At 41.8% G+C, this 20336-nt stretch overlaps 1 protein-coding gene across 2 annotated transcripts in view; it reads left to right on the top strand.

The window, feature by feature from the left end:
* The window catches only part of Cdk19 (cyclin dependent kinase 19), a 124224-nt gene that overhangs the window by 96412 nt on the left and 7476 nt on the right, over positions 1–20336 (top strand). For both annotated transcript variants that reach the window (XM_034524173.2, XM_076916943.1), the window contains 3 exons: positions 10502–10633; positions 15174–15317; positions 15485–15554. In XM_034524173.2, the coding sequence (XP_034380064.1) occupies positions 10502–10633; positions 15174–15317; positions 15485–15554 (346 nt within the window). The remainder of the gene's footprint in view (positions 1–10501; positions 10634–15173; positions 15318–15484; positions 15555–20336) is intronic.

Here is a 20336-nt window from a genome sequence, read left to right as displayed (position 1 = left end):
AGTACTTGGAGAGGTTTTACCCAGTGGTTAAAAGGATAGAAAATCAGACACAGAAATGGGGAATAATATCCTGAGCTTACTTGGCCCTGGGCCTGCAAAATTCCAGTTTCCCACAAACACAGTTGTGACGAGTGGTCAGCCTTATTGACCCTTTGTTGATCGGTGGGACGTCTCTCTGAGCGTGAGCTCACAGTTCCCATTCGTGGCACACTGACACATGTAGCCATGGAGAGGTTGGAGGTGACGTCTCTCTGAGCGTGAGCTCACAGTTCCCATTCGTGGCACACTGACACATGTGGCCATGGAGAGGCTGGAGGTTGCTTTGTGTGCCTGGTGCTCAGAAGGTTCATTTCTCACATCTAGTGAAGGTGAATCTGAGTAGGCAGGAAAACAGTTACAGGAGAGGGGAATTGTTATTAAAAACCACTAGGAAGAAGCCCCACATCACATTGTTAGCTGTCAGGATCTAGGTCAGATTGTTTTTCCTCTTTTGCCCTTTGTATCTGACATGTATATTTACATGTGACGGATAATATAAACATTATATGTAAAATTAAAATAATCAAGAACACAGTATGAACTAAAGAGCCAAAGGTAGCAGGTGAGAGTAATAGACACTTTTGACCACATCCTCGATTCCAGAAGTTCATGTGCTTTTCCCCAGTGCCTATCTGTAATCATTTATATCCTGTGAAACTTTTCATTTGATATTTGGGATATATGAAATAATGTATTACTTTTTTGGTTTTGGGGGGTTTTGTTTGTTTTGTTTTTTTTCAGACCAGGTTTCTCTGTGTAGCCCTGGCTGTCCTGGAGCTCACTCTGTAGACCTGCCTGCCTCCTGAGTGCTATGATGAAAGGAAAGCTTATTTCTGTTTTAATTTTAGCTTTTCTTGTGGCCAGTTTGGTTTTGTAGCCATAACTTTAAGTGGTCAGTTTTTGTTTCAGGACTGGCCTTTAATGTCCACATAATCTTAAGTGTTATTTGTGATATATTTTACTTGTCCTCCTATTTATACTAAAGTCTGAGAAAGTAAGTGGTAACAGTTACATTATAGAAGAAATCAGATAATAGTACTTTCAAACTTCCTTCCCAACAAAATCTTCCTTTCCCTATGTACTATCAGGGGTAGAAACAGGAGGCCAGGCCTGGGAAAGATTAACAATTTGTGGGCATAATAAAATTCTATTTCTTATTTTACAATCAGAAGGGAAACTGGAACACCAGTAAGTTGTTTTGTAATTTTACCCACCAATTTACTATTCAAGATCAGAATAACAGTATTATTTAGTAATATTCAGAATGTTTTTATTTATTCATTGATAGTTTTATATATATAAAGTATATTTTGATCATCTCTACCCCAGTTCCCACTCTACACATTCCTTTAATCCAGCTCACTCCTACCTCCATGTCCCTTTTAAAAACATGAATACTCGGAGTTCATTGAGTGCTGCCTATGTGCACAAGGATGTAGGGCTGTCTGCCTGACCCTGAATAACCTGCCAGTGGCCATGCCCTTAGAGACATAATTACTCCCCCCAAACCCCACTGGCAGCCATCGGCTTCCAGTAGTTTCTGAGCAAGAGATGGGGCCTTGCAAGCAGGTCTAATATAGGCCCATTGCTGTGAGTTCTTGAGCCCCGTGTCTGTGTCATGTGCAAGAGGCATCATTTTACAACACTCTTCCTGTCCTCCAGCCATTGCATGTTTTCTACCCCCTTTTCTGCAGTGTACCCTGAATGTCAAGGAGCAATGCTTTTAACATATTGCCTTGTACTATGGAATACTCTGAAGATTCATGTAATCAGGAAACATGATATTTACGGTAGAGTCTCTTAGATGTAAGTTTCTTCTTTTGGGGAGAATAATTTTACATTTAAATATGAATCCTTTTTAAAATGTATGTTTTAAAAATTAGTCTTAGTAGATTTCTTCTAAACCTGTACTTGCAGAGAGGTCTCCTTTAGCACTTTGACTGTTGTCTTTAGAAGATTGGTAGTTTTGTGTACTTTGGGTCAACTTAGAGCCATTGGGTGTCAGTGCAGTTAGCTGTTGTACAGTGAGTAGAAGTCTGAGTAAGTAATAACCAGTAATGCAAATGGTTGGGCCTGTTAATATTGCTTCTTTTTTCTTATTAGGAAGTTGTGTGGGTTTAGGCACTGGTTTAGATTTAAAGTTGCGGCATCCCTAAAATGGAGTTCCATTAGGAAAATCTAAAGTAGATCTCTGTCAACATGAAGGTTAGAGCTGTAAAGTTATACTGAAAAATAGGAAGTTGTTTCTGGGAAAACATCAAGGTGTAAGTCAAGTCGATGGTTGAGCAAGCACTCAATGCGTGATTAATGAAAGGATGGGATGCTGCCACGTTCCTTTGCAGTTTTACCAAAACAAAGATTAGCAGTTTATCACTTAGGAAAATGAAATGTCTTAGTTTTTAAAATACCTAAACACAAGGGTTTCTAAAGTGTTATAAAAAGTGAAAGTTAGGAATGTTGTGAGAGTGCTTGGGTTCCCTTGTCAGTGTGGTGGCACGTGAGTTTGTGGTTGTGTCCTTGGAAACTGGTCCAAGTTTGAGGTGGAAAATACAGGCTGAAACATTATCCTCTAAAGTTCTCTAACACAAGAGATACTTTGAAATACCTGACAGGGTCCTTCCTGTCCAGGCTGAAGGGAGTCTAACACATTGTATCCAGTTGACAATCACTTATTTTTAGCTCTTGTTACTTAGTTTTTCTCCAGGTGTTCACTGTGGGAAAACTCCATTAACAGTTATTTTGTATGTTTCCCGAAAGAGATAATTTTTAAAACTTAAAAGAATTAATTGGGAGTGTGTTTGGCTAAGAAAGCTAAAAGCTTTGGTTAATGAATTTTAACAACTAATGTTTTAGTTGCATTTTTAAAAATTTCATCACCTATCCAAAGGATTAAGGATACTGTAGAAAATTTTACAAATAAATATAAATATTTGTTCACTAAAACGAGTTTTGCAGACACTTGTCTAATTTAGCAGAAATGCCCTAGTTCTTTATAGTGACTAAATGCTAATGACCAATTTTTTTTAAAAATTATTTTTTACAGGTTTGGCCATTATGTCTGTATGAATGTATGTACATCATGTGTATGCTTGGTGCCTTTAGAGGCCAGAAAAGGGTGTCATATCCCCTGAAACTGCAGTCATAGATGATTGTGAGCCACCACTGGGTGCTGGGAACTGAACCCATGTCCACTGAAAGACCAATACTAACGTCGAACTACTAAGGCATAATCTACAGCTCAAGTTTTAAATGACCTGTTTAGTAAAGGATTAAAACATCCTTAATCTTTAAGCCAGTTTTTTATAAAATATAAAAACTTATTATTTTAAGTAGAAAGATAGATTTTAGTTTTGTATCAGTGCACTTGATTTTGAACTTAGAAAACCCTTAAAATAAATATGTGTTTTGAAGTACCTTCGACAAAATTTTTTAGCATTCAGGAGGCTATGGCAGAGGAATTGCTATGAATTCAAAGCTGGCCTGGACTATAGATAGATAGATGGATGGATGGATGGATAGATAGATAGATAGATAGATAGATAGATAGATAGATAGATAGAAAAAAATTCCAGACTAGCCTGGACTAGAATGAGACCCTGTCTCAAATAAAGAAATGGTAAGTAAATATAAAAATTTGAAATTAGACAATATTTTTGGTAAGATGAAATGCTTTCTAATAAACATCTTTTCTCATTGAAATAGTTTAAATTCTTTCATGTTGTCTGCATGTGGAATTATGTATGTTGATAACAATATTAATTCAAAATATAGTTGTCATAGCAAAGATTCAGAAAGGAAGCTATCTTATTCTGCCTGTTGGCAACTTATGAAAACACATTTGGTAGAGTTCCAAATACACAAAGATTTACAGGCAACTAAGGATGCTGAGAGTGGATTGTCCAGTACCAGACGGTCGGCCCTAAAAACATACATAGGAGGGACAGTATACAGATTGAGCAGGTGTTCGTTCATTCGTGTGTGTGTGTATGTGTGTGTGTGTGTGTATCCATATCCACAGCCTCCTGAGTGCAGGGTTTCTCTGTGTAGCTCTGGCTGTCCTAGAACTCAGAGAGATCCACCTTCTTCTGCCTCCTGAGTGCTGGGTTTAAAGGCCTGCATCAGCACCACCTGACTTTTAATACCTTTCTTGTCTCAATAGTTGTAAAAGCTCTTTTTGGCTCTCTTTTGTAGACTTGCAGTGTTATCATTTGGTGCTTTCAAATTCAAATTGTAGTAGTCTTCTCTTTCAATACATTTTGCTTTATTTCCTAGAACTTCTAGTTTAAAGAAACAACAACAAAAACACAGTTTAGGGATACTGAATATTCCTCATTGCATGCGTGGAGTAAGGGTGGATAAAGCCAAGTTATAGTTTGATAGGTTTCCCTGTTTTTTTCAAATAATTGGTAATTGAATTACTATAATTATTAAACATAAAACCAGGTAAATTCCAGGTGGCAGTTGTCTCCAAACACTTCCTACTTTAAATTTCTGTTTCCCTTTGTTTTGGTGAAGGTATCTTTCCCTTAAAAACAGTGTAGTCGTGGACACTAGGGATTTGTGTTTTAGATCAAATTTATGTGCCACTTGTGGAAAAAAATTCTTTGGGTCTCATACTAAAGTAGGTTCCTTTCAGTGTGCCTGGATCTATTCTGAATGTTTACAAGAGCATGAGGAGATAAGACACTGGGTGCCCACCCCTTCACAATGACACTAATAAAGTTACTTCTCAGAATGGGGTGTGTTGTTTCATTGCCTGAGGCTGGTGCTCATCTTGAAGAGACCCTGATACCTCCATCTTGATCAGGAGAGGAGAGGCACTTATCATGTTTGGTATGTCTGTGGCCAATGATCATAGAACTTGTAGAATTTCTAGACTGAAGGATTAGGTTCCAGTAAACTAGAGAGGACACAGAGACGTTAAATTGCACACCCAGGTTCTGGGGATGCTCACCAACAAGTTCTCTGAAAACAAGCATCGTCACCAAATATTCTGGTGGGTGCTCTGCAGTAAGATAAGAGGTATCTGATAATAACCTGCTGAGAAGAAGGGAAGACTGTCAGGTACACTGTCAGCTACAGCAAAACTCAAGGAGACAGTGTGGGTGGTTGGACATAATAGAGGACCTGCTGATACCTACAGTGATTCCTCTGATGACAGTAGATCTTCCATGAGGCCTCATGATGTGGAACCAGAACTGTTGGTGTAGAGTAGATTGTTCACCTCCGAGTGAAGAGAGGAGTTCATTCTGAGGGGCATGAGTAGCCGTCAGCAGGGAGCACACAGCCAAGTTTCCTTGAAGAACATTCCAGAGTGGGGGTGCTTGCATGAACTTTATCCTCCAGAACAAATCAGTCAAGGTATTTCCCAAATACATTGGTGGGGTCATATCAGAGTAGCTAAACTCTGCTGGGTTTTACATGTTACTAATAATATTCTTCGCTTCTAGCTTGTGTCTGTGTATGATGCCCAAGTTTTACCTGGTGTGTGAAAGGATGGAAGGCCAGACAGAGATGCAGACAGCAGATGACTGTTAAGGAAACTAGAGAGCTAAGATAATCTGGCTCTGGGTCTGCAGCATTCTAACTCTACAGTCACAGGGTTCACATGGGTGGCTCAGCCTGGTGCCTTTAAACGAGAAGTGTGACCGACCTTTTCTGTGCCACTTCCGCTCAGACCTCCATCTTGTTTTCTTTAGCATTTGTGTCCACGCTTCATGTTGTTGCCCCTACTCCACCCCCCCACCCTGCTTCTTTACTTCTAGGATAGAAACCCTTAATGTTCACCCTTTGGTTTCACTCACCATAATTTGTTATAATCTGACCTTAAAGCCCATTCTCTGTCAAAACTGTCTCTGAAAAGACCTCTGCCCTGGCAGACCCAGTGGTTTATGTCAGTCACTGTTCTTAACACAGTGACTCCTGAGTGCTGTGGCCCTGAGGCTGTGTTCTGTCTTGGTCTGTGTGGTTCCTTCCACACTGAGCTGCTGCTGTTCTTCTTGCTCTCCTCAGTATGCTGTTTGAGGACACCTTTAGCACCGGTTTGGGACGCAGCTTCCCTCTAATTATTTCTTGAAGGGTTTGACAATGTCTGATCTCAAATGTTAGATGTAATAAAAGTGAGTCTATAATTCAGATGTTTGTTGTCCCTCTCTTTACTATCCGGCCCTCCTGGTGACCCAAACTCCATTGTCCCTAAGCAGACTCATCATCTTCATCTTAGACTCTTCTGGTTTTTGTCAATCACGATGTTACTATGATTAAGGAATCAACAACATTTTAGTGTAGTCAACATAAAATTTTGTTGTCTACTCAGAACAGCTACCTTATCGTTAAGAATTTTAAGATTATAGTTTTGTTAAAGATTGGGGATCAATAAGATAAAATTGAGCAATAACAGTAAGAGTGACTATAATTGATTCGGTGACTTATAAACTTCGTTTTATGCCATGTTCCTGTGTATATGGTTCTGGGGTTGTATATAGAGCAGCATGCACACTAGATAAGTACTCCACCACCGTGCTGTTTCCCCAGCCCCAGATTACTGTCTAAAGATAGGAAAGTGGGGACTGAAGGCACAGTTCATGGCAGGGTGCTTGCATAGCATGCGTGAGACCCTGGGTTCCATTCCCAGTGTTTAAAAAATGAGCAGATCCCTGTTTAAGGACTTAGTGTAGTTCTCGTTGGGCTTGGGACAGTACAGTTGAGTGGAAAGGAGGCACATTGTATCCTTTCCTCCCCAGCATCCTCAAACACCCTCCAGTATGGCTTATGCCCACAGCCTTTGCACATCAGAGATTAAGAAGAGAGGATTGTCTGGGGCTACACCAGACCAGCCTGGGCTAAGAGTAAGAACCGGTCTTAAGAAACCCTAGTATTTAGCAGTGCTTATCTAACGCCCTCCCTCCCTCCCATCTCAGACCTTCAAAGCCCCATTCCAGTTCCACCTTCTTCTGTCTGCTTCTGCTGTGGGTCAAGCGTCCTTCTAGCTGGGACCTTAAAAGAGATGTAGACCTTCCTGTCTCAGGACTTGGTGCTTCTTAGGAACCAGCAGAACTGACTCCTGTGACGCGGTTCCGTCCTGCAGACTGCTAGGTGCTGGGTCTTGGTGCTGCTGCTCCTCTGAGCTGATGTCTGACGTTGCCTAGTTAGCACCCACACATCCATTTCATTGGACACGTTCACATGCATTGTCCTTTAGAAAACAGCCAAAGCCATGCTTAGGTCACTTACGTGCTCTACAATTAGTAATTATTTGGAAAGGTACCTGTAAAGTTCATTCAGTGAATTAACTGACAGTGAATTAAAATTAAGAGTCAGGTATGGCAGGCCACACTTTAGTCCCAGCACTTGGGAGGCAGAGGCCAGCCAGAGTTACACAATGAGGCCCTGTCTCCAAAACTAATTAAATAAATACATTTTAAAAATGTAGTGAGGGGGAGGAGGAGAATAAGAGAAGCACTGCTTTCTGCCTTCAATACGACATGTGTTTCAGCGTGCAGACAGCATCCCAGCATACGTTTCCATCACCACACTTTACCACTAGCGACAGTTAGCTTCTACCCTTATATCAAATAGTGCTGTCAGTATTGTATAATAATAAAAATAGATGTAATGTTGGTACAAATACTGACTTTTTGTTATCACTAGAGAAATTTGGTTTTTAAGGGGTAGACATTAGCACTGACTTCCTTGGTTAGCTTTTCTTTTTTTAAGAGCTCAGTACTCCAGAGCAGTTTCATGAAGCATTATAAATTATTCAAAGTCTAAAGAAACAATATAGTCAATTATAATTTAATGCATATTATAGCATACCTAGTCTCAGATTAAATGATCCATTATAGTTACCTGCATTTGTACTTTTTATAGTTCATTTGGGTCCCGTACACATTCAAAATGTACTGTGTATATTGTATATTTTAAATTATAGAGATTTATCATTCTTGTGACTCTGCCTTTGTGGTTTGTAATTATCATGTGTATAACTTACTGGATGTCGATCAGTGTTCTAAGAATCCAGCTACTAGAAGGCTGGCTGGTGCCTTAGTTGAAGTGCCTAACACACAGCACAAAAGACCTGAATTCAGACTCCCAACACCCAGAGCTAGGGGGTGGTGCTTGGAAACAGGAGGATTCTGGAGTTTGTTGGCCAGCTAACCAAGCCAGTTGTAGAAGTGTTGAGTTTAGGGAGAGACACTGTCTCAAACAGTAAGGTGATGAGTGTTATGTGACTAACCTTTTCCTGGGGAAATGCTACACTCTCACCCTACCCACCCCAGATAGGGAGCTCATGACAGAGCAAAGTACGGATGCCACCAGAGATCAACTTCATCTCTCATTGGTTACTTTACAGAGTAGGTGAGAGGTTGCTTATAGGAGCAGAAATGACCAAAGACAGATACATCACCAAAGCACACCTCAGCACAGGTGACAGCTCACAAAAGCTGTGTAGCCTTCAGGTAGCACAGTAGGTTGAGTGTCCTTTCCAAGTGACTCAGTTGATTTAAACCTCTTCTAAGCAGGTGGGCTTGTCTCTCCTTCCTCCAAGCAGCTGGTCTGGTCTCAGTCTCTTCTTTGCCCCTTTGCCTGTCTGAGAGTGACCTCAGCAGTTGTTATGGTTTATCTTGGGAGGAAGGGACCCAGTAAATCTGATCAGTTTCAGGGACTTCCTGAAGAATTTTGAATTGTTTCCCTTCTGGTTTAAGGAACTTCCCTGCTGGGGTATATTGTTTCAATCTCTGAGGAAATGGCTAGACAACATTACATAATATAGGAAGACACCTAATGTCAGCACCCCCTGCAACTCCCCCCCCCCCAACACACACACACACACACACACACACACATACACACACGGTGCACACCTTTAATCCCAGTACGCAGGAGACAGAGGCAGTTGGTTCTCTGTGAGTTCCAGGCCAGCCTAGTCTACAGAGTGAGTTCTAGGCCTGTTATACAGAGAAACCCTGTCTCAAGGAAAAAAAAAAAAAAAAAAAAAAAAACAACCCAAACAAAACTAAAAGCTCAAAAAGAATATGGCTGTTAAATTAAAACAATGTTTTTTAAGTACGATGTCTTACTGTTCTTGTAAACGTAGACAAGTAATTCAGTTGTACTTTGGCTTTAGGTTCTTCACCTCAAAAGTGAGAAGCAAAATACTAATCTATGATGAAAATGAAATGACATTGTATGATGTGTATAAATGCCATTTGTAAATTGTAAAGGGTCTTATAAATATAAAGTACTTCTTTATGAAATCATAAAAAAGATCTCTAGAATCTTAGAGTGACAAATGCTAGTTTTATATACCCCTAATGCTTAAGTTAGTTAGCTTTCATTTACATCTTTGTTAAGTGAATTACTATAGCAATTATCTATATGTTTTATAGCAATTATTTATTATGTTTTATACATGTTTCAGGATTGTGTACAATGTGCTGTTACAATCAACTTTCTAGGGGAAAGGTCCCAATATGGCATTTTGTGTTTTGAATGCTCTGATTGCCCCCCATAGCCGATCCTGTGCCTCCAGTATGCTGTCCCTGAACACAGTTGGGAAGAGACACATGTAACTCAGACATCCTGAGTTTGCAGTGCATACTAAACTGAGTGTTGTGCAGTCAGTCTCAGGTGGATAGATGCACAGTCTCAAATGGATAGGTGCACAGACTCAGGTGGGTAGGTGCACAGACTCAGGTGGGTAGGTGCACAGACTCAGATGGGTAGGTGCACAGTCTCAGGTGGGTAGGTGCACAGTCTCAGGTGGGTAGGTGCACAGACTCAGGTGGATAGGTGTACAGACTCAGATGGGTGCACAGACTCAGGTGGGCAGGTGCGCAGACTAAGATGGGTATGTGCACACACAGTCTCAGATGGGTATGTGCACACAGTCTCAGATGGGTAGGTGCACAGTCTCAGGTGGGTTCAGGTGGGTAGGTGCACATACAGTCTCAGATGGGTAGGTGCACACAGTCTCAGATGGGTAGGTGCACACAGTCTCAGATGGGTAGGTGCACAGACTCAGATAGGTGTACAGACTCAGATAGGTGCACAGACTCAGATGGGTAGGTGCACAGTCTCAGATGGGTAGGTGCACAGTCTTAGGTGGGTAGGTGCGCATACTCAGGTGGCTAGGTGCATCGTCTAAACAAGGAGACTCAATCCTAACTGCTCCCAAGAGCCTGGACTCTCAGGCTCAGGCTCAGGCTCAGGTCATACTTCTGACTCTGAACTTAAATCTTCGCTCTCAGGAAGTCAGTACGTTTAAGCTCTAGTGTCTTGGTCAGTAAATAAAGTTGACAGGGTAGAAGCCTCTATCTTAGCACAAATAAACAAAACAGTTCCTAACCAGCATGTGGTTTCAGAGGAAAAGTTCATCTTTGAAAGATTAAAGGCAGTTACCAACTCCTGCATGGCTCTGATCATATGGCAAACTGAGTTTTATATTTGTTTTCTTTTTCAGCTGACATGGGTTTTGCCAGATTATTCAATTCTCCTCTAAAGCCACTCGCAGATTTGGATCCAGTAGTCGTGACATTTTGGTATCGGGCCCCAGAACTTTTACTCGGTGCCAGACATTACACAAAGGCCATTGGTAAGTGTGGAGATGATTGACAAGCCGCACGCTCATGAATGTGAGATCATTGATAATAAAGCCAGTGCTCTGGAAAGAACATGCACATCTTCCTCCCTGTGTGCTCACATAGCATACTCATCTGAAGAATGGGAGAGCGAGGTCAAACTGTCTTCACAAAGAGAAAATCAGGGCAGGATTTTACCATAGAAAAGATCCTTTCCAGGTATCCTAACCAAGACATGGTATGACGTGCCAGCTCTCTTACTGCTATGGTCTGCAGGATGGCACCTCGTCCAGTACAGCAGGAAATACAGTAGGTAGGATGGCTCTGCTCAGCTACTTGCCAAACCACTGAGAAGGAGAAAGAGCTAGAGAAAGGAAAGCAGTTATGAGCATGTTTGTTAGGATTCAATGATCTTCCTCACAGCAGGCACTTTGGAGATTTCACTGTCTGAAGGCTGAGAAGCCTCAGCTATAGGTAAGGAGCTAGCAGGCAAGAATCTTCCTCAGCTCTGGAAGTTTCTGTACATCGAAGAAAAAGAGAAGGCAAAGAAGAAATGAACAGTGGCCACGAGAAGGGCTGGGCTTCTAGGGCTTCACTTGTGGGGATTTCCCTGCACGTTCTTTTCCTCAAAGCTCTGCCTCCTGCTCCTGGGCAGATCGCTGAGCACCTTGGCTGTTGCACTAAGAGTGAATTGTCACTCAAAATCCACCGGAAACACGATTCTGTATCTGTTTACAAATGCTCTAACCCCTCAAAGCACTGTGAGTACTGTTCCTGTGCTTAGGAAGATGCCTTAGCCTCCTAATTAATTCATGGGTAAAGAGCATGCACATATTACAGTGCCTTGTTTATCGGGAGATCTGATTTCTTCAAAATCCAGATACCCAAAGTACTTAGATTATAACATAGTGCTGAAATAGTATAAAACATTTGTGAATATTACTAAACCCGAGTGGTCTCAGAAATGTGGGGATTAGTATGTTTGAGGAATGTGTGACATTAGACCCACCCATGTCCAATCAGATCAGAGGCTGTGGAGGCCCTGCTGTCAGTAGAGTGTCTGGAGTGTTTCCAGGGCTGAGCTAAAAACCTGCATAGCTCTTTTGTATTCCAGCCTTGTGGGGCTGCTGTTCTTGTTATCCAGGTCTTTTCCTTCCAACTATTGAGAACAGTTCCTTAGATAACCTCAGAAGGCCGCAGAAGGTAGGAGGGGAGAAGTCTGAGGGTGTGTGTGTGTGTGTGTGTGTGTGTGTGTGTGTGTGTGTGTTGGGAGATGTTAGTTGGAAATTAATAGATAGAACCTTAAAACAGACAAGATGGTATAAAATTTAGGGCATAAGGGAGGAGGCATTGCAGCATGTACCGTGACTTTATCATCCATAAATGCATTGCGCACATTAATAATCATCCTGGTCCTCAGGCAGCACCAAGTGCCTGGTGGAGGATGTGGAATCAGCAGCAACCTGTACGCCCCTGGGCCTCACCCATAGTTGTACAATATATGAAAAGGAGAGTTCCCATTAAGTAAAAGGATATATAGCCAACAGTTTTTTCTGCTAAGATTGTTTTCCATTGTATCTTAGTTACGTTTCAATTGCTGTGACAAAAACCATGGCTGAGGCACTGATCAACGGAAGGCTTTAATTTGGGATCACAGTTCCTGAGAGAGTCCATGGTTGTCATGGTGATAGGAGTGTTCTAGCAGTCAGGAAGACACAGGGCTTGAGCGTTAGCTGAGAGTTTTACATGTTGACCCACAAGGTGGAGGCAGAGAGAACTATCTGGGAATGGGGTGTGCATTTGAAACTTCAAAAGCTCACTCCAGTGACACGCCTTCTCCAACAAGGTCACACCTCCTAATCCTTCCCAAACAGTTCTGCCAACTGGGGACCAAGTATACATATATGAGCCTATGGGGGTTATTTTCATTCAAAATGCTATACCCACCAAAGTTGATGTTGTATATACATGGTAAGCCCAGGCTTTCAAGTGCTTTCCCAGGCAGTCCTGTGTGCCCTACACACTGGGGAGCACTTTTTGAGAAGCATAGTTGTAGGAAAATAGATGTGGTGGGTTTGTTGTAATTGTTTGTTTATAATAAATGTAAGTGGATATAAGTTAGAAGTCAACTATTTTTTGAGTAAGTAAAACTGAAATTGAATTTAATCCAACTTGCGACTTATTTGCTCGCCCAGTTAGTGATATTTAGCTCATGACATAAAAATGTAATTACTTGCCAGGTGCCAAGTAATGCTAGCGCCTGGGAGGACACTGATGCAGGAAGGTTCAAGGCCAGCCTGTGCTACCAGTGAGGTCATAGTTCATCTCCAAAACAAAGTCATAATAACCAAAGTCCTAAGTATCTATTCACAGTAGAAGTTAGGGAAAATATTAAGATAGGAAAAGTCTTTGGGTTTACATTATTAAGGTAGGCATATCTTTAGGCTTAAAATATTCAGAACAATGTATATAAACACATACATACTCACTCATTCTCACTTTCCTCCATACCTGGTGATGTCAGAAACAAGTATAAGTGACGTAAGAACTAGATGGAAATACAGATTATAAAATAATGTTGTCAGGAAACAGTTTCTCACTGCTTGCCTTTCTGAGGTTCTTCATGCTAACAGTTCAAGAAGAAGTCTACATTTTGCTTTCTGTCCTTCGAATAAGGGACCCACTGGGAATTGATGTGACTAGCAACATACAGTAGTAGTCCTTACTGACAATATTAAAAGCATTGAAGAGGGTGAAAGCTGATGGAGCTATTAGGGACAAGAATGACAGACGGCATGGCATGGAAGACAGGGAAGGGTTAGACAGTAGTGCAGACTGTTACTGTATTGTGCTGATGGCATTCACGATGATGGCGCCGGGCTGTGTCATTAAGGAAGATTAGATTGTATGTAATCTGATGCAGGTTATGTGTGGTAGGCGTGGTTATTGAAGGCCATTTCCCATTATCCAGAAGGCTGATGTCTGTGCAGGAAGGCATCCGAATGGTCAGAGAAGAGAGGCATTACAGCGTGGGTTTCTGTTGGCAGTTTGGTTTACAACAGAGCATACTGACTTTTGTTGTAGTTGATGAATATAATTAAACCATTTGCTTATTTAGTTTATCTAAAGGATGTGTTTGGCATTGTGGCACACTTTTTTTTTTCTATGTTTTGCCATATTCCTAGCAGTATTACCTACTTCTATACTTACTAAATAACATTTCTCAAAATGGACAAATGTAAACATGTATCTCAAAGTTAACTCACTTATGCATATAGCAAAGCATTATAGGAATAATCTTAAAGTGCTAGGATATAAGTTATGTCTTCAATAGATAAAGCACAAATACAATGATGGATAGTTAGTGAAACATTCATTAAATTAATTCATTTAGTTAGTTAGTGCTGGTGGGGGCTTGTGCAAGACAGTGTCCAACCAGTGAGTCATAATCCTAGCCCCTTACAAACGTTGTCCTGAAGCTTTCAGTAGTGGCGAGGCTACAGCTGAGGGAGGGACTGTGTTAAGACAGAGTGTGCCCCACTGGCACCGTGCAGTGCTTGGATACACTTCCTTAGCTAATTAACTTCTAGACTTGGAATTGGTTGCGAAGTGGACTTTCACAGTTTTGCAGGCAGAAGTTGAGTTTTCCACAGTCCTTTTGCTCTCTGTGCAGACTTAAGATGAAAGAATTTATTATGCTAACTGATGATAATATTGTTTCATTCTGTCAGATGTATTATAACCTGTTAGATGATCAACTAAATGTTTGAGTGATTAAATTAGTTGATGACAGTTTGGAATTTATTGTGTCAAGTATGGTAGCACAAGCCTAGGATACCAGCACTTGGAACACTGAGACAGAAAGATTACAAGTTAGAGGCCAGCCTTGGCTATAAAGTGAGAAGCTCTCTCTCAGACTTCTACCTAGAAAGAATCTATTGTTTGACAAGTTTAATTTTTTCCTAAGCCTGTCTCTACCAGGAAATTTATAAATAAACATTTCTTTTATTTGGCTTCCAATCTGTTATATGATGATACAACCATCCCATGTTACATACATGACACACACACACACGCCACAGTACACATGTGGAGGACAGAGGAGTCAGTTCTCATACCTTTATGTGAGTTCCTGGGGCTAAACTCAGGTTCTAGACTGCATGGCAAACGCCTTTAGCTATCTTGCTGGCTCTATGTAAGTCTTGTTTTTGTTTATTTAAAGAGGGATCTCTTATATCTCAGGCTGGCTTTGAACTTTTGATGTAACTGAGGATGATCTATAACTTCCACTTCCCAAGTGCTTAGATTGCAGGTGTGTGATGTCGTGGCCTGTGGGTTTGTGGTGCTGGATTGAGCCTAAGACCTTGTACACTCATGACAAGCTCTTACCAAATGAAGTACATTCCAGCTTCTGTGGGCTTCCTTAATATGCTTACTGTATTTTACATACTGGTTTACTGAAGTGTATTTTTGTGTGTATGTTGGAATTCTGTCCAGGAATTGCAACTAAGGAAATTAATGCATTTGTATGAAAGGCTGCCTTTTCTTTCCTAGACATCTGGGCAATAGGCTGCATATTTGCTGAACTCCTGACTTCAGAACCCATTTTTCACTGTCGTCAGGAGGATATAAAAACAAGCAACCCTTTTCATCATGATCAACTAGATCGGATATTTAGTGTCATGGGTTTTCCTGCAGGTAATTTGTTGCCCTTTTCAAAATATTATTTTGAGTTACATTTCAAAAGTGTTTCTTTGTAAATATATGCATAAAGTTTGTTTTTGTAAACTAAAAAATTAGGAGACTTTTTAGTAAGATATTTTCTACATTAAAAAAAAAAAAAACCAAACTTTTTTTTTTTTTAGATAAAGACTGGGAAGATATTAGAAAAATGCCAGAGTACCCAACTCTTCAAAAAGACTTTCGAAGAACAACGTAAGTAATTTTACATTGTAATTCAAGATTATCTTGGCTGTGAATGCTGGGAGACACAGAAACAAAACTCTGAGACTGAGTAGTTGAGGAACAGCAGAAATTAATACACTTCCAGAGCCTGAGAGGTCCAGGGTACGTGTGCCCGCAGGTGTCTGCCCTGCTGCTGTAGTGTCTTGTGGTAGAAGGCACAGGGTGTGAGCCCTGCGTAGAGCTCACCTGGTAAGACATCAGTACTGTTCACGACACAGTCCCCTCCATTGTAAGCTCCTTGGAATGTTGTGAGTGATACAGATACACAGACATTGTTAACTACAGGTATAGATTTAAACCAGAGACTAAGATATTAGTTATACCTGTGATTTAAAGAATTATTTTCCAAATGATTTTAACATATATACCTAATTTAGGACTGCAATATTTAAAAACAGAGACCAGGCCTGATGGCACATACCTTTAATTCCAGCACGTCAGAAACCAAGGCAGGCAGATCTCTGAGTTCCACACCAGCCTGGTGTGGAAACTTGCTACAGAGCAAGTTTCAGGACAACTAGGGATACACAGAGAAACCATGTCTCTCTCAAATAGCGAAAATGCAATTAAAAGTTGCAGTTCTAGTCTAGAGGCTTAGTTCAATCCCACTGCTGTGGGTTTGCTCCTGTCTAGATTATGGTCAGTGACTGAGATGCTATAGTCAGAAGGCAGAAAGGATGGTGCATGGAGGACCATGTGGTCCAGGATGAGAGTGGAGCAGACTGCTGCAGAGATGATGATGAATAGACATGAGGGGGGTGCAAAGGCCAGCTTCCTTAGTTAGGACTCTCTAAAGGAACAGAGCTGACAATGTGTGCACATGTGCATGTATGGATGTATTCGTGCGTATTGGCTTATAGGATGAAGTCTAGTTAGCTCAGCAATGGCTGTGTCCTACTGGAGAGGCTGAGGATCTGCTAGTGTTCAGTCTGTGTGGCTGGATGTCCCAGCAGAGCTGCCAGTCTTCCGTCTGCATTGGCATTCCAAAGAAGTTGGTTTTAATGGTGGTAAAGAAATAGCACAGCAACAGGATAGGTAGACTTGCCAACAAGAGTGAGGACAAGCAGGTAAAAAGCAGTTTTCTTCTTTCATGTCTTTTATCTGGGATGTCCCCAGAGAGGTGCTCCCACATTTAGGGTGGGTCTTCCTGCTTCAGATAATCCAATGAAAGAAAATCCCTCACATTCCCAGCACCTCCTTGGCTCACAGTTGTCTATAACTCCCGTTCCAATGGATCCTATGCCTTCTTGAGGTTTCCAGTAGGCATGGCATGAGCATGTACACAGACATACATGCAGCCAAGACTCCCATACACAGAAAATAAAAAAGGAGGGAGGCAGAGGCAGGCAGATTTCTGAGTTCGAGGCCAGCCTGGTCTACAGAGTGAGTTCCAGGACAGCCAGGACTACACAGAGAAACCCTGTCTTGAAAAACCAAGGAAAAAAAAGAAAGAAAAGAAAAAGGAAAGGGACTGGAGAGATGGCTCCACAGATGAGGGCACTCAGTGCTCTTGCAGAGGACCCAGGTTTAGTATGTAGAGGGCAGTTGACCACCTGTATGTAACTCGACATCAGGAGTCTGACCATCTTTTTGGCCTCTGCAGGCATTGTGCACATGTGGTACAAAGCACCCATACACATGACAAACTAATAATGATAGTAAAAAGATTGCTCTCAGGAGTGGCTTGTATTTTATTTGATTCCAGAAGTGCGGTCAAGTTGACAACCAAGATCCCTTCAGCTTACCAGGAAAATTTCAGTTCAAGATGGCTGGTAGAAATGAGAGTGCGTGCAGGCCGGTTCATCCGTTTCCCGCTCCTCGAGAGCTGTCCATAGTGGTCCTCACCTCTGCCTTTGGGATAGCACGCAGCTCAGATTTCCAGATTTCCGCCTCAGCTCCTTTGCCACTGCACGTTTTCCCAGCAAACTCCACGGCTTTGGTTGCCATATTCACCGCCAGTTAAGAGGATCGATCCTTCCCAGTTTGTACAAGTCACACATGTCTTACCCAGGCCAGGGAAGGTGGCTCAGGGGGAGAAACGGTTGCAGCTCAATGACCTGAATGTGGGAAGCTGGATGTGACTTGTTCTCCAGCTCCGCGTGCTTATCATGATATGTGCAGATAGAAACGTGCACACACACACATAAATATCTTCTTCAAAGTGGAGTAAAACTTTGGCCTAGAAAAATATTTTAGAACCGAGGGATTTTTTTAGATTCTAAAAATGCTTTGGATTTCAATTTTTGGGGTAGTGCTGTCTAACTCATATCTTACTCAACTTTCCCCTAGTTTTCAGACTGCCTTATTAAACTGCCAGTGATCTCAGCCTGAAGAAGGACTCCTGTCTGTCTGCTTGAGCCTGAGCCTTTGTGCTCTGTATTCATGTTCCAGGAAATGGCTTCATGATTCTCCTAATTGTTCAAGCCCAAGACCTGTGACGCAGACTCACTCCCGTCATTTCATGTTCCCTCACTGGAGCCACATGAGTAGCAGATCTACTCAGTTCTTTCTTCTAGAGATGCTTTGACCTTGTTTCTACCCACGGCCCTTGCCAAATCAGAGTGCCAGCAGGCTCTCCTTCAGCCCTGCAGTGGCCTGGTCCTTGTGCCTTCATTTCCATTCTTCATTCCAGCTCTTCTCGTGTTACAGTATTGGCAAAGCAAACCTGAAGAAATTAGGCATGGTGACTGACATCAGGGTAAACCCAATCCTTGGAAGGTTGACACAGATCAGTAGTCATGAGGTTGAGGCCAGCCTGGGCTATGATGTAGTGAGTTCCAGGCTAGCCATGACTATATAAGTAAAAACCCCTGTCTCAATAAATAAGTAAATAACCATAGCAAAATGAAAACAGCACTTTTGTCCTAAGTCCTCACTGCTTTCCGCTCCATAACTGCCACCAAACCTTGGCTTTAGATTTCTCTCTCGAGCTCTCCCTGTTTGATGTTCTGTAGCCCAGACATTACAGACATGTGTCTCCTAGTTTTCAATCAGTTTGAGCATACTGATTGTGCGCACGCTCTGTACTTACTCCTTAAGCCTCAGCTCCTCTGCATCCTGTACTGCTGTTTAATGGCTCATGCACACACCGTTACGTATATCCCTGTGGCTAGCACATCCTATGCTCGTTAGTTTAAAGTTAACTGCTTCTAGTGTACTGCCTAGCACTAGGCTGTAGCTTAATGGAGTGCTAACTTGCCATATACAAGATTCCAGTTTCAGTCCCTAGCAAAGCAAAAAAGAAAAGAACTTGGACCAGGGTCCTCCCTTGCCCCATAATAAATGATGGAACACAGGGTCCGGCAGGTATGACGATTGCCCGTTGGCCTCTGTAGTGGGTCTAACATAGCACATAAAGGTTACTGAAGCGAACCATGCATAGTAACAGCTCATGGGGAAGTGTGAGCACTTGGGAGGATGAGAGATTGAGTCCCAGTTGAGCCTTCCACTGAGTGAGGCCCTGCAAACAGATAAGTACAGTCTGGGCATAGTGGCACACACCTTGAAGAAGACTAGGCTAGCCTGGTCTACAGAGTGGAGTTCCAGGCCAGCCAGGGCTACATAATGAGATTCTTCATCAAAACAAAAACTAAAGAAACAACAAAGAAATCACTAAAGCAAATATATTGAAAACAGCTCTACCAATTACTATTTCAGATAAAATAGTATTTCAAAAGTAAAAGAAAATTAACTTGGGGGCTAAAGGGATGGCTCAGTAGTTAAGAGCACTGACTGCTCTTCCAGAGGTCCTGAGTTCAATTCCCAGCACCTACATGGTGGCTCACATCCATCTGTAAGGGAATCCGATGCCCTCATTCTGGTGTGTCTGAGGACAGCTACAGTATACTCACATACATAAAAATAAATAAATCTTTAAAGGAAAAAAAAAAAAGAATATTAACTTGCTTTATCATACCAGAGAAAAAGAACTCCCAAAATACTTCGCACGTGAATTGCTAAGAAGACAGTAGGTGTTTTTGTAGTTGTTCTAAGGTGTCAGTTCCAGGTAGCTCACTAGAGAGCAATGCGGGGCTGAGGGCATCGTGCTGCTCACTGGAAGGTGTTTGGATTTAATCCTCAACAAGTCAAAAAAGAGAAAGAAAGCATTCAAGAGAGATCATCGCATCCACTTTCAAAACCAAACGTTCAAGTAAACACAATTTGATAAATACTTAGCAAGTTTATGTCACTTTGGAAACTCTTCAGATCCTATAACAGGGTAATTCACAAGGTAAACAGTCCATCTTAGTGTCCACACTAAGAAAGACACACTACAGTTGCAGCTGTGCAATTGAATTCGGCAGTCAGACAAATTCAGGCTTTTTATATGATAGTAACAACCTAGCGTCCAGCCTTATCGCAGGAGAAGAGTTGACTCTGGACAAAGACGACCTAAGACCGATAGAGAAACTTGATTTCTCTGTGAACTGTCAGGCTTCTTCCCATTGCCAGACCCGGCGTCTCCCTGTCCATAATCTCTCTGATACACACACCTATGTATTGTCTGGGCTACGGGCACTGCTTCTCTGAGAATGAGTGTTCTTGGGAGCGTGTTATAAGTGTAACTCAAGTGGCTGCTGTGACGTAGACCCTGTTGTTCCAGACACCTAAGATGCTGAAATGGGCTTGAGGATAGCCTGGGCTATACAGCAAAATCCCATCTCAAAAACTAAGTACAGGGTTAGAGAGGTGGCTCAGCAGTTACAAGTACTTGCTGCTCTTACAGAGAACCCCAGTTAGGTTCCCAGCACC

This window comes from Arvicanthis niloticus, chromosome 20, assembly GCF_011762505.2.
Source record: "Arvicanthis niloticus isolate mArvNil1 chromosome 20, mArvNil1.pat.X, whole genome shotgun sequence".
Classification (NCBI taxonomy): Eukaryota; Metazoa; Chordata; class Mammalia; order Rodentia; family Muridae; genus Arvicanthis; species Arvicanthis niloticus.
The sequence above is the reverse complement of the archived record's forward strand: the minus strand, read 5'-3'. Positions and strand labels throughout refer to the sequence as shown.